The sequence below is a fragment of the Balaenoptera borealis genome, assembly GCF_965194805.1.
Source record: "Balaenoptera borealis genome assembly, chromosome: 2".
In the NCBI taxonomy this organism is placed as follows: Eukaryota; Metazoa; Chordata; class Mammalia; order Artiodactyla; family Balaenopteridae; genus Balaenoptera; species Balaenoptera borealis.
The window spans coordinates 129,108,057-129,122,477 of record NC_138867.1 but is presented as its reverse complement, the minus strand read 5'-3'; the positions used below and the strand labels follow the sequence as shown (position 1 = coordinate 129,122,477).

The 14,421-nt window shown below is 51.2% G+C and overlaps 1 protein-coding gene across 3 annotated transcripts in view; it reads left to right on the top strand.

Moving 5' to 3' along the window:
* Positions 1 to 1,764: 1,764 nt before the first annotated feature.
* Positions 1,765 to 14,421, top strand: part of ANXA6 (annexin A6) — a 54,799-nt gene continuing 42,142 nt past the window's right edge. For 2 of the 3 annotated variants that reach the window (XM_082381485.1, XM_082381483.1), the window contains exons 1-2: positions 1,765 to 1,898; positions 11,378 to 11,421. In XM_082381485.1, coding sequence (XP_082237611.1) covers positions 11,404 to 11,421 — 18 coding nt within the window. In that variant the 5' untranslated portion in view covers positions 1,765 to 1,898; positions 11,378 to 11,403. Of the gene's footprint in view, positions 1,913 to 11,377; positions 11,422 to 14,421 lie in introns of all 3 variants that reach the window. The other variant, XM_082381484.1, reaches the window with a different exon arrangement.

The window sequence follows — 14,421 nt, the reverse complement described above, 5'->3', positions numbered from 1 at the left end:
AGGCTCAGTAGTTGTGGTGCACAGGCTTAGTTGCTCCGCAGCATGTGGGATCCTCCCGGACCAGGGCTCAAACCCGTGTCCCCTGCATGGGCAGGCAGATTCTTAACCACTGCACCACCAGGGAAGTCCCTCATAACAATATCTTTGAGTTCTTCTGCAGGAACTAAGGCCCCCACCCAGGAGGAGGATGGTAACTTCAGCCTGAGCACAAGATTCCTGGAACCACCCTGTTACCTCACCACCAGCCAATCAGAAGAAAGTCATACACCTTGCAGCTCTCACCCCAAATTTTGCCTATTAAAAACTTTTCCCCCCCAAACAGTTGGGGAGTTTGGGGATTTTGAGCATGAGCCACCCGTTTTCCTTGCTTGGCCCTGCAATAAACCTTTCTCTGCTCCAACTCCGATGTTTCAGTCTGTTTGGTGTCAGTCTGCTTCAGACACATGAACTTGTGTTCGATAACACTTCTATTGAATACTAACAGCAGATCTCATCTTAAGGTAATTACTTACTTTATTTATTTATCTATTTTAATTTCTTCTTAGTCTCCTACTAGAGTCCATTCATCTTTTGGTCACAACACCACTCTCATTCAAAGGTCTAGGTTAGGCGGGATCCATCTGCTGTGGCCATCATAGCACTTTGTAGTTTCCAGATTACGACTGCCTAAACCTTATTGTAACAAAGACCTAACCATCTGTCTTCCATAAGAGTGGAAGCTCCATGCGGGCAGGTCTAGGCTGCATTTCCCATTTGCTCACTTCGGTCTCCCAGCTCAGTACCCAGCATGAAGCAGGTACTCAATAAATGTTGGGGGGATGAATAGATGAAAGAACATACTAGGTCCCCTTGCTAAAAAGGCTTAGAGTTCTCTAACTAGTGAGAGGTTGAAGACAGCCTTTGGAAAGAGTTTTGGTTGAGCAAATTGAAAATCAGAGCATCTAAGAGTCTTGCCTATGAAGACTCAGCAGCCCAGGGTTGCCATCTTTCCATCAGAGCAGAATTTCTAAGGGGTGGGTGGGTGGGAAGTACTACTGATTTCACTGCAGCCTCACTTCCTCCAGGAAGTCTTTACAAATCCCCTGGGGGACAGTCATTCTCAGTTTCCTCTGGATTCCCAAAGAGTTTATCACTTTTTTATTATTCTATGGTTTTCCCCACAGCCCCGGATTATAACCGCTGGTCTGTCTCCCTTTCCTCTGGACTATGCACTCCCCTGAGCCAAGCTAGAGCAAGCGCCCCTCTGGAGTCACCTGGCCCAGGTTTGAATCCGGCTCCACAACTTACTAGCTGTGTGACCTTCGTTTAAAAACTGGGCTTCTCTGGGCTCTCCTCTGGAAAGTGGCTAAGTAATGTCACAGACCTGTTGGGGCTGTGGAGGGACAGAATCTGATCAGGCAGATTAAGTGCTTGGCCTTAATTTTGTCAAGCCTCAAGGTTCTGTTTCTCAACAAATCTTTGGTGAGCAGTAGGAATTTGGGGACAGTGTCCAGAACTGGAGTCGGGAGCTTTGACTTCCAGCCCTGAACGGCCGAGTGACCTTGGCCAAATCCTCCTCCCCTTTTCAGGTCGCAGGTCTGGGGTCTGAGCACAGACGGAGTTTATCCTGGCGAGGCCCCTCCCGGTTGGTGACATTCTAAGATTCCAGGAGCGAATGACTTGGGGGGTGGGGGGGTGGGGGGGTGGGGGGGAGGGGGGGAGGGGGGGGACGGGGGGAGGCGGGACGAGCCCGATTGGGCCCCGCTCGCCACGTGTCCGGCCCGGGAGCCGAGGACTGTCCTCCCGGTCCGCCCCTGCGCTGCGGCTGCTGCTGCAAACGGGCTCTGACCCAGCGAGCTCCGCGTCCGCGCGTCCGCCTGCTCGTCTGTCTGTCCGCTACAGGAGGCTTCCGCCGCGCGGTGAGTAGGTTGAGGTAGGAGATGGGATCGCTCCAGTGGACTCCCACCCCTTCCGGCGGGCTGCAGGGGTGCGGGGGGCGAGCCATAAATGCCCAGTCATCGCTGACCCACGCCTGCCGCCGGCCCCGGGGAGGGGCGCGGGATGTGGGGGCCGCGGGGCCCGGGAACCCGAGGGCGCGGGAACCCGAGTGGGTCGCGGGCAGGGCGCGTCTGGGGCAGCGCAGCGGAGCAAATCCACTGCCGCAGGCGGGGAAGCGGAGGCGGACGGCGGGCGGGCTGCGGGAGGGAAGGGAAGAGAAAGGAGGGGAGAAGGGAAGAGAGGCGAGGGGAGGCGAGGGGAGGGGAGGCGAAGGGAGGGCCGGCTCTGCAGAGGGTGTGGTGGAGGGGCGGGGGGCACCTGGGCCGGGGCCACGCAAGCTGCTGGCCGTGCTTTGAGGGACTGAAGCGACTCTGAAGGCCCGGGGCTGGAGGCAGCTGGACGGAGGACGGACCCGCAGGGAAGGGTGTAGCTGAAGCCGAAGACTGAGGGCATGAAGAGTCCGACCCTGGGCTGCACCTGAAATGGTGGTCGTTGGGGCAGGGCTCTTCGTGTGCAGACGGATGGGGGGCCGGCTGTCCACACCTCAGGGCCCTAGTGGACCCTCCCGCCCTCTTGGGGCCACTCCTCGCCTCTAAAGGAGACTCCCAGCTGGGCTGCAGGGGCCTTGTGATGGGCCAGAGGCCCCACCCTTCTTCCTGCTCCCCCTCAGCCCAGTTTCGGCCTTTCCAAAGCTTGGGGGCGTCAGATGACTCCGCAGATGCTAGCATGGGAGTGAAATACCCTGAGTCGGAATCCCAGCTCCACCAACAACGTGCAGTGTGACCTTGAATCCGTAGCTTTCCCTTTCTGAGCCTCAGTTTCCTTCCTCAAGTCCAGAGCTGATAAACCCAGCCTCTCAGAGGAAACAATGGCTGTGAAAATTGATTTATCTGTCAGCTGCAAGGAATGATTACAGGTTTGGGAAGTCTTGATTACAGGCCTGGGAAGCCTGGCCTACCCAGCTAGGCCGTGCAAGGGGATGGGGTGGGGGGGTCGTTTGGGAGGATCCACCCTTTGCTTCCTCCCTCCCCCTCCTTTTCTCTAAACTCTGGTGGGTCTTCCCCAACAATACCAAATTTGGACATACGGCTCCTGGGTTTGTAAAAGAACTCTGGTTTCCCTGGTCCGCCCTTTTCCCTCACTTCCCCTTCCTCCCCTCTACCCAAAGCACACCTTAAACCGCCCGCCCCACTGACCCAAATGGGATATCGTGACCTGCTTAGCCCTCCCTTTGGAGGTGAATGACTGCCCAGCTTCAGCTGCCATGGACCCTACCCCCTCTGGCTGGCAGGCCCTGTGCCATGGCAGAGGGCACTGGCCTAGGGGCCAGTGGAAAGCTGGGTCACAGTTCCAGGTGCCAGGGGTCCTTGGGCAAGCCCCTTCCTTCTCTGTGCTTTAGTTACCATTCTGTAGCAAAGTCTGCTGAACTGGCTGACCCCTTGCAGTGCTGGCGTTCTAGGATTCAACTGTTCTAAGATTTAGGATTGTGGGAGTAGGGTGGGGCAGAGGCCTCTATCCCCCTATGCAGCTGTGACAGTCACTCACCCATCTTTCTTTGCCTTCCACTCCTTGTTCCCGAGGCGCGGGCTGCTGGGATACAGAAAATACTTGTGGTTTCCAGGTAGGGGTCACAGCTGTTGCTGGGGCAGACTGTGGATGTGAATGTGCAGAGGAGGGGGCTGCCCCTGGGAAGTCAGGGACCTGGCCTCTTGGGGCTTGTTCCGGGGACAGGGTCGGGGAGCTCTGCAGTGTTGGGTAGCCGCCAGCATCTGGAACATCTGCACTGCAGCACCAGAGGGAGCCCTGGGCCACCAGGCTCCAGCCACACCCGGTCCCAGCCTCTGCCCTGCCACTACCACCTGGAGCCCTGGGGACACGCCTACCCCTCTGAGCCTTAGTGCCTGCCTCTCTAGAGGGACAAGAGCTGTGCCCAGGGCACCCAGCTGGTAAAATGGGTTGGAGTTGCCTGGCTCTTCTTCATGGCCATTCTAGAATTTTCCAGGGACGTCCAGTAGTGTCACCAGCCTCACCCCACCCAACCCCTCCAAGATGCTTCCTGGGTGGGGACAAAGCACAGGATGTGGTCTCTACCTTGATTTTCAAGCAAGCATGTCCCTCTACCTCCCTCTCAAAAGAGGAGAGGAAGTCTTGGGTGAGGGTGCCTTTTTTCATCCTTTTAAACTTCTTGGTTTGGAATCCAGCCATACTCCCTTTCCTCCTGGGGTTGAGAACCCTCCCCACTCACCCCACCCCCAGACTGGCTAAGGAGGAGTGCCTGTCCTTGGGTTCTTGGAGCCTCAGATCCCCTACCTGTAAAATGAGGATGAGGTTGATAGCCCCCTCATGAGATTATAAGATGGGAGATGTGAAAAAGTGCCTTGTAAACTGTAGAGTGCCCTGCCCAGAGAACCAGGTGCTACTGTGGTGTGGTGCCACAGAAGGGTGTGGTGCTTGAGAAAGCAGGTGACCTGAGCCTCAGGTTCCTCATCTGCAAAACGGGTGTCCTTGTAAATAATAGTAAAATAGTCACTTCTATTATTTATTGAACCCTTCTAACTTACCAGGCCTTGGCTGAACCCTATGTTAGATGCTGTTACCATGCCCATTTTGCAGATGTGGAAACTCAGCCCTCAAAAGTTTAGGGTAGAAAGAATATTAAGACTTACATAGGGTGTCCTGTGTGCCAGGGCGTCTTCTAAGCACTAGATATGTCTTAATTCTTTTCACGCCCACCACAACTCCTCTGAGGTGAGCATAATTTTTATCCCCCATTTTACATTTGAGGTTAAGTACGTGCCCAAGGCCACACAGCTCCTAAAATAACAGGTCAGGCTCCGATCTCAGGCAGTCTATGCTTTGCTGTCTCTCACAAAAGTGACCTGAGCATTCCAACCCAGGCCAGTCCAACTCCAAACCCGGGGCCCCTGGATCATATCCTGGGGCCTTGTCCTGCCTGAGGATCAATGATTCTGGGTCAGGAGAGGGAAAGACTCTGCTCTCTAAGAAACCCTAGTGCCCTGAGCTGGGGGGTGTGCCTGGGCACAGGGCCAGGAATGGCATTTACTCTGGCTTCATTAAAGGCAGGTCCTGGAGGGCGGAGGGGCTGCTCTTTGGTGTCTCCCTGCAGACTGGGGGAGGAGCCATCAGGAAAGGGGAAAGGGAAGGGTCTAGATTTTGTAGGCCAGGGGCCTCCAAAGTGAGGTACATACAACCTGGGAGACACTAAGATGATTTTCTGGGATGCCGGAAGAAACTGTTAGACTTCTTATTATATATGCTTTTAATCTTATGCTTAAAAAAGTATATGTTTGTTTATCATGATGAATGATCATTTTTTTTCTTTTGTTACTGGTGCTGTATAGGATCAAAAAAATTATCAGATCACTGCACAAAAATTTGTCAGTTTCGTTGGGGTGGGAGATTCGTCTGTCTCATTGTCTGTTCTACCCCCAACTCTTGCCAGTGAGCATGCAGGAGGCGCTCAATAAATAGGATTTGAAAAGTGAGCCTCTGCTTAATCACTAATTTTCTTTATGAGCTGGGCAAGTTACTTAACCCCTCAAGTTATTTCCTCTCCTGGCTGTATAATGAGTCTGAAAACCAGTAGGCAAGGTGATTCCTTTTTATTCTGTGATTTTTCAAGGGAGTCACTAAAGAAAGCATGAAAACCACTCAGTACCTTTCACTCAACAATCCTTATGAACCACACTTAGTAGTAAGGGTACATTAAGGAAGCATATACAATAATTTTAAAGAAAAGGTAAAATCATCCCTCAGATATAAAAATGATCATGTGCTAAAGATTTTATTCTACTCAATAATCAGTGACTGGACCAGGCAGATGTTAGAACCAGCTCAGAAGAGAATCAGCAGATGCCTCTATATTGAAAGGAATGTACAAATGGAGGCAAACTTGTTTTTCCACCAGAGGTGGGGGAAGGGAAGGGAAGTCCACTGAACCTTTATCAGATAGGACAGAATGAGCATGTCTCTAAGGATTATCGTGCATTTTTACAGATTTTTTTTTTCTCACAATACCTTGGAGACAAGCAGCCTCCATCTAATTGAGGAATGATAAATCCACAATGGTTGACCCAAGCCACTCACGAGTAGATGGTTTTAGAGTCACACTGTGGTTCAGAGGTGGGAGAAATCCCTCCTGGCTTCCTAGAAAAGTTAGCAGAATCACCTAGGAAAGTTTTCAAAAATTACCAAAGCCCAGGCTTCATCCCTGGCCTGTTGAATCTCTGGGAGTGGCCTTATGTGTTGGTAAGTTCGAAAAACTCCCTAGGTGGTATTAATAAAGCCAGAATTGAAAAGGCACTGGTTTTGATGCTAGAAGGCTGGTTAGAAAATGCCAGTGGAAGAGATTCCTGGTTTAGTGGGGAGAGAGTGTAGTAGTGGGTGAAGAGGAGGAAGGCGAGGGCAGACAAATCAGGAAGGGTGTTAGGGGCCATGAGTGCAGAGCTCAGAGGGCCTGGATCGAAGAGGGGCCGTTGGAGATGAGTGGGCAGAGTCCCTCCGGCACTCCTGGGGCGCAGAGGTCTGGGTGATTTTTTTTTTGCATGATCTTCCAGGTTATTTATAAATTTTTTCTCAATTTGCCCTTACCCTCCACACCTGATCTCACCCCCTAATACTCAACATCTCCTCTCTCCTCTCAAAAGTACACTCTATTCCACCAAAGCCCACAGGCTACGTTTTGAGAACAGAAATGCTTTTCTTATGCCGGTGTTTCTTCTCCCCTCTTTCTTCTCCTCCCTCTGCTTCATTCCATCGAGTCCAAACTTTTTTTTTTTTTTTTTGGTTGTATCAGGCGGGCTCCTTAGTTGCATCATGTGAACTCTTAGTTGCGGCATGCATGTGGGATCTAGTTCCCTGGCCAGGGGTCGAACCCGGGCCCCCTGCATTGGGAGTGCGGAGTCTTAACCCCTGTACCACCAGGGAAGTCCCGAGTCCAAACTCTTGATTGTGTACTTCTATCAGCCCTAATATGCATCTTTAACTTTATATATGTATAGCAGACATCAACAATGGAACATGAAAGGACAAGATCAATTTAGAAAGTTGTAATATTCTCATTCTGCACCCCAATGGATCGTTGTGCCCAGTACCCCACTTTGGAGACCACGGCTCTAATAACAGTGATTGTGATAACAGAAGCTACCACTTATTAAACATTTACTCTGAACCTGACCATGCTAAGTATTTTACCTGCCTTACTTCATTGAATTTTTACAAAAACCTTATGAGATTATCATTTCTGAGATGAAGAAACCGAGTCAGAAATGATGTAACTCACCCAAGGTCATGAGCAGTCAGGATTTGAACTCAGGCCATGACTGCAAAGCCCGCATTCTTTATTACAGTGCCACCCTGACTCCTTTGTAAATGTTTGGGACTTCATATGCATCTTGTAGATGTGGAAATTGAGATTCATATTTAGGTAACTTACAAAATTACTAATTGGTGGGGAGCCGAGCTGTGACTCAGTCCTTTTGCAGGACTTGGACAAGACCTTCTGTCTGGCTCTCGGTTTCCCCAATGCTATAGTTAGGCAGTGGTGGTTGAGCCAGCCCTGGTATTCTCTACCCCAGAGTGTTCCTTCTGGAGCGAGTCCTGATTGCTTGCAGCCTAAAGGACTAAGGCAGGAGGTGGCCAGAGCAGCACAAGGCCACCAGGCAGCTCTATCCTTGAATGGGTTCCTGGCAAATGGGTTTCTGGAATGATTTGCCATCATGAGCCTTCATGGAAATCCAGGTCCAAAGAGATTCAGGGTTCCTGAGGAGAGAGAGGCACTGGTGTATAGTGGCCATACCTGCCAGTCTTGAGAAGCTGTTTCAACCAAGATGGTGAAACTTGCGTCTTGGGGGTGGGGTGGGAATAGAGAGGAGTCCTGTGGCCTTGGGGTAGAACTCTCCTAGGACTGATATTCTGAGATTTTGCTGTGAAAATCCCTGGTTGATACCTACAAAAGCCTCTCACATCCACTCTGGGTTTTCCCAGAGAGGGAGTGATATTATCCACATTTTGCAGATGAAGAAACTGAGGTCTAGAGAGACAACCTGGCTTGTCTGAGGTTACAGAGGGGCAGGCTGGGAACCAGAACCTGGGTCTTTTCCTTCGGCCTCTTCCTAACGTCCCTGTTATTACCCGGGGGTGGGATGCAGGGATGTCAGCCATTGTCTGGGCCTGGCAAGTCACTCATCCTCCCTGAGATGCCTTTACTTCATCTAGAAAGTGAGGGGCTTGGATGTGATGGATTGTTAAGGGCCCTCTGGGGTTCTGAAACATTGGATATAAAACATTTGTTCAGGCAACCTGAGAAGTGTGGTCTGGGTCGCCCTGGGAGGGATCAGAGCCCCTCGTAAAGCCGGGGTAGATGGCGCCTCTGTGATTGCCTCCAGAGCTTCCCTGAAGCCTCAGAGGAGGGGCTCTGGGATCTTGGGCCCCCTGAACTGCAATCAGAACATCTAGTTCTGGAAGTTTGCTTTCCATGTATACACAAGACGTGCACTCACAAGAGGCACATATAAACTGCTCTCAGAGCTGAGAGTATTTTCCCAAAGACTCGGAGGCCCCTCCTCTGAGCCGTCCAGATGGGCCTGGGCTGCCGCCAGCAGCTGAAGTTTCCAGCAACAAGGCCAAAGGAAAATGCATCGAGGCTGGAGGTGCAGGTGACGGGCCTCAGCTGACTTCCTGGGCCTCATGCAGTCCCTTTTTGTCTGCTGGCCTTGGAGCTCCCTCACCTTTTGCCCACACCATCCCCCAGAGCTGGGGAAACCCAGAGCTGGCTCCTGGCCAGACCCTAGGGTAGATGTGGGTTCCCGCGCTCCCCCTCGGGGGAGTTTCTATTTCCTGAGGAGAGCTCAAGTTTGTACCAAAGGGCCCCTGGTTGTCAGGGAAACAGCAGGGTTTCCGCAAGTTCTGCTGTCAGCTCGCCGCGGTTACAGGCAGATCACTGCCCTCTGCTCTTCACTCCCAAGCCCATCATGTCACGTCTGTCTGCTGACTGTAGTTTGGGGGACTTATATGCAGGCAGTGGGGACACATGGGTAAATATGACAAAGCCCTGTCCTCAGAAAGTCCCCCTAGCACACTGAATGCCACCATTTACTGAGAACACATCTCTGCCTGGCCTTGACATAAGTTGGGTCTCATCCTCCAACTCTCCAAGGCAGGAAGGGGAAAGCCCCAATTCTGTACTTAAGATAACCTTGAATTCAGAGATGAGCAATGTGCCCAAGGTCACATAGCTAGTAAGTGACAAAACGGACTTGAATCCAGGTCTGTCTGTCTGACTCCAAACCTATGTTCTCCCTGCTGTGTCACACGTCTCCTGTGGCCCCAGAGTGAGAGCAGGATTATGGGCTGAGATCAGGGGCTGATTTCCCCTCAGTGTTTTTTTTTTTTTGGCGGGGTTGGGTAGGGGTGATGGTATGTGAAGAACTGGAGAACATTGAGGTTACGCATCTCCTTTGTTTCTACCCTCTGTTCTGGTTCAGGTCCTTGTAGCTCTTACTGGATATAAGTCTTATAGAGTTTGTTATTTTTACTTTTAAAAAGTAATACGTAGACATGGTTGAAAAAGATCAAATTGGGCTTCCCTGGTGGCGCAGTGGTTAAGAATCAGCCCACCAATGCAGGAGACACGGGTTCGAGCCCTGGTCTGGGAAGATCCCACATGCCGCGGAGCAACTAAGCCTGTGTGCCACAACTACTGAGCCTGTGTTCTAGAGCCCGCGAGCCACAACTACTGAGCCTGTGTGCCACAACTACTGAAGCCCGTGCGGCTAGAGCCCGTGCTCTGCAACAAGAGAAGCCACTGCAGTGAGAAGCCTGTGCACCACAATGAAGAGTAGCCCCCGCTCGCCGCATCCAGAGAAAAGCCCGCGTGCAGCAACGAAGGCACAACACAGCCAAAAATAAAATTAAAAAAAAAAAAAAAAAGATCAAATTGTGCAGTCCTGACTACAATGGACAGCACTGGTCCTTCCTTCTCCTCTTATCCCAAGAAGATTGTGGCTCTTCCGTCTCCGCCCTCCTGCAGAGAGCACTCAGTAGCCCACCCGCTCCCCCTTCTCTTCCCCTTTCCAAAGCAGCAACGTCCCTTTATACATTTCTTTTTAGATATCTTTGTTTCTTATTCCTTCACTGCAGACCCTGTGTCCTGAGACCCCTTTCAGTGAGGTCGTGTGTCCTGTTTGTTCAGTTCCCCACCCTCACCCATGATCTGTCCCATCAGAGAAAAACCCAAGTCTTTACAGTGGCCTTAGGCACTGGTCCCTTGATGCCGCGTCTTACCAATGTCCCCACCCCACTCCCTGCCGCCATATCAGCCACACTGAGCTCCTTGACCTCACTGCCTTCAGGTAGCCACGTGGTTCAGGAGGCCTCTGGCCACTCCACCTGAGATCACACCCCTTGTCACTCTCCCAACCAAGCTTCATCTTTTCTCCTTAGTTTTTATCATATGTTTGTTATTCTTCCCCATTATAGAGGAAGCTCCAGAAAAGCACATGTTTTAGAAAGTCTCTTTTATTTACTGATATATCCTCAGTGCCTAGATCAGTGCCTAATAGAAGTAGATGCTAAAGAAACCATAGCCTGTCAGATATTTGCAACAGGTGACCCAGAGCCCCTTGAGGGTGCCCATCTACAGACTGTTAAGCCCTGAATTCTGGAACTGTTCTTGGTGACTTGGAAAGAGAGCATGCGTGGTGCAGATGGCATGGACCCTGGGATCTAGACTTTGTTGAATTCAGGGTCTTTTTTTAATTTAAGTGTAGTTGATTTACAATGTTGTGTTAGTTTCAGGTGTACAGCAGAGTGATTCAGCTTTTTCAGATTCTTTTCCATTATATGTTATCACAAGATATTGAATGTAATTCCCTGTGCTATGCAGTAGGTCCTTGTTGTTTATTTCATATATAGTGAATTCAGTTTTAAGCTGTATGATCTTGGGCAAATTATTTAACCTCCCTGAACCCCCATCCTCAGTTTCCTCCTCTATAAAAAAGGGGAATTTGACTCCAGGAAGGATTGCTGTGAGGATTAAGTGAGACAGCATCTGGGAAAGTGCCCTGCGTGGCCTGGAGGAATCATGCTGGTTAGTGGTCCTGCCCTTTCCCTCTTTCAAGTTCTCCTGGTTCCAAGAGTCTTTCCCATCCTGGTGTGAGTATCTGGACACTGGCTAGTCCATCCATTATCCTCCAAAAACTGTGCCTGGCCCTGAGCTGGGTCTTTGGGTGTGATTGAACCTGAAAGGCTGGAGGCAGCAGGAAAACAGCAGTAGGAGCACACTCTCCCTTGAAAGGAATGAGGCTGAGGAAATTTAGGGGAAAGAATGGAGGGAATCACAGTGCAGAGGAATCTCATGGCATTTCTTTTTTCTCCACAGTGTTTTCTGCTGCAGAACCCGAGACCATGGCCAAACTAGCACAGGTAAGGAGCCTTTCCCCTCCTATAGTACTTCCCCTGGGCCTGGGCTTCTCCTAGAGTCACTGGGCCTGCAGCACAGATCCCTGGTATCTTCAGTTAGAAAGGAGCTGGAGAGGTTCTCAGGCTGTGCTTGCTCCTATTATAAGTCACAGCTCTTTCAGATGCAAGTGACCAATGACAACACACAACATCCTAAGCAGAAAGGAGGTGTATTGGCTCACATGACTGAGAAGCCCAGGGCTTCAGGTCTGGCTGGATCCAGGGGCCCATGTGATATTGTCAGGATTCTGCCTCCGTGAACCGGGCCTCCTCTGGGTAGCTTCATTCTTGGACACATTCTTCCTTAATTGTTCATACTAGCCATCATCAGCAGCTCTAGGCTTCCATTCTGCTTCCTGGGCAGCGTGCAGGATACAATATAATTTATACCAAACGATTCCAGGGAAAGTCTTGGGTTTGGATTTCATTGGCTGGGCCTGGGTAACTTGGATCCAGGCGGTAGAGCTGGTCCCACCAGAACTGCCTGGCCCAAGAGTGGTTCCCCCAGGAAGGGAGATGGATACTGGATAGGCAAAAGCATTAGAGGGTCCTCTCTGCTCTGGAGGTGGATTTGGGTCTTCTCTGTCACATGCATTTGGGATTAAGTTTCCCTGGCTTGGGAGACACCAGTCTTTCATGCTGTCTGAGTGCTTTGCTGGGCTGTGGAATTTGAGGTGTATCGGAGCTTTTACTCCTGTGTGTGGCCAGGATTAGGTTCCGTCCTTGGTCAGAGCTAGGTGTTGTTCTGGGCCAGGGTTTGCCTAAGAGTGTTCCCCGTTGGCTGGCCTTAGAGAAAAAGACGTGGTCACTGCAACAGTGGGGTTGAAAAGGGAGAATAAAACAAAGGGACCCCTGACTTGGCCCCTTTGGTCCCTCATGTCAATCATAGAGCTATTGGCCACAGACATAATACAGGAGCTGTGTGTTCTTGGGTGAGTTCTTTACCTTCTCTGCGGCCCCAGTTTCCATTATGAGGTGATTGAGCTCAGTGATAACTAAACTTTGTCCCCATCTTCATGACTTGCCACCCAATGAACAAGGGCCTTAAGGATGTCTATTCACAATTTTTGAAGAGCACAGTGTGTTATATGATGTAGGATCAGTACTCAAAAAAGTCTTAGCTGTGGCCTCCCTGTTGGCCTCTGAGGAGCACACTTTGCACAAGTGGCCTCTCTGACCAGGAGAGAGTGCTAGTGGTTATAGACAAAGATCCAAGGCATAGTTGTTGTTGCTACCCATTTCCCATGAGTAATCATCCCAGAGTTACTTCCTGAGAGGCATTCGAATTGCAGGGTTCTGGATGACCCAAGCGGACAGATCAGGTCCTGGGAGACCAGGGTGGCCAGGACCTAGGGCACACATCTTTGGACTCCTGGACCAGTGCTCCCAGACCCTGCTGTCTGCCTAGCTGACCTGTGCTTTCTTGTCGCCATGGACCAGCAGCCATAGACATCCTACAAGCAAGAGTCCTAGGATGGCAGAGCCTTAGGGGGTCCCTTATCCTGTGGGATGAGTTGGAGCCCCCATGCACAGGGCTAATGCTCTGGTGGGAGCAGTAAAGGAGCTCTGGGGGCACGCAGGTTGAGGAAATAGGACAAGCTGCCTGGAGAGAGCTACTTGAGGAAGAACAAGCGAGCTGAGAGTGCTTTAGGTAGAGGGGATGCTGGAACAGAGGGGCAGAGGGGAGAGAACGTAGTGTGTGCAGGGCAGTAAAAGCAATTTGGATGCTTGGAGTGCGAGGGTCGGGGGAAAGAAGAAGGGGGCTGAGGACAATACAGATCTTCCTTGACCTACAATGGGGTTACCTCCCAGTAAACCCATGGTTAGTTGAAAACATCATGAGATGAAAATGCATTTAAATCATACCTACCCCGCTGAACATCAGAGCTTAGCCTCACCTACCTTAACTGTGCTCAGAACTCTTCTGTGAGCCTACTGTTGGGCTAAATCATCTAACACACAGCCTATTTCATAACAGAGTGTTGAATATCTCATGTAATGTATTGAATACGGTACTTGAAGTGAAAACCGGAATGGCTGGGTACAGAATAGCCGTCAGTGTATTAGGTGACCACCCTCGTGGTCGCGTGGCAGACTGGGAGCTGCGGCTTGCTCTTGCTGCCCAGCATCATGAGAGAGGACCCTACAGCATATCGCTAGCCCAGGAAAAGGTCCAAATGTACAGTTCGAAGTACAGTTTCTACTGGAAGTGTATCACTTTTTGAAAAATCGAAGTTGAATCAGTCGGGTACTTCCTGTGCTAGGGAAGAGTGAGAAAGGTCTTCCTTCCACTGAGCTGAAGTTTGTGTCTAATGCTCCCAATTATTAGCACCCCAACTCTGCTCCTGTGCACCCCTTCCCAACACACACATGCGTGCACACACGTATACACACACACACACACACACACACAGGCACAGAACAAGCCACTCCCTCTTTTCTCTGGTCTAGGTCGCCCCCAGTTACTTCTACTGTGATCTCTGTGCCAGTTCTCCCTCTTTCCTTCCAGAAGGGGGGACCCTGAGGCCCAAAGTCATAAAGAAATAGTGTGCGTCATAGAAAGGCCCAGAGGCATGGCTCTGTGGCCTTCATTTCACAGGGGTGTTCTGGGTTTGAACGTGAAGGTGAGCATAAGAACGCTTAGGGGACAGGGCGAGAGTGGCAGGTGTTGGTGCCTGCAGCTCCAGGAGCTGCGGAGGGGAGGCCTGGGCCAGGCCCGCCCAAGGCGGCTCTCAGGTGGAGTCCTGCCTGGGCAGCCACCTCTCTAACTCACGTGGCTTAGGTTCCCGAGCGGCCTCGGGACTCCTGCTCTAGCAGCAGCCTGGGTGGAGCCTGGGGTCCAGGCTGCTCACCAGCTGGCATCGGGGCCTGCTGAATATTTCAGGGTGGAAAGTCCTTTCTCCTCTTCTCTCCCCTCCCCTCGCGGGTACTTGAGGCCAGGAACCTGTGTGCCGGAGGAGTGGC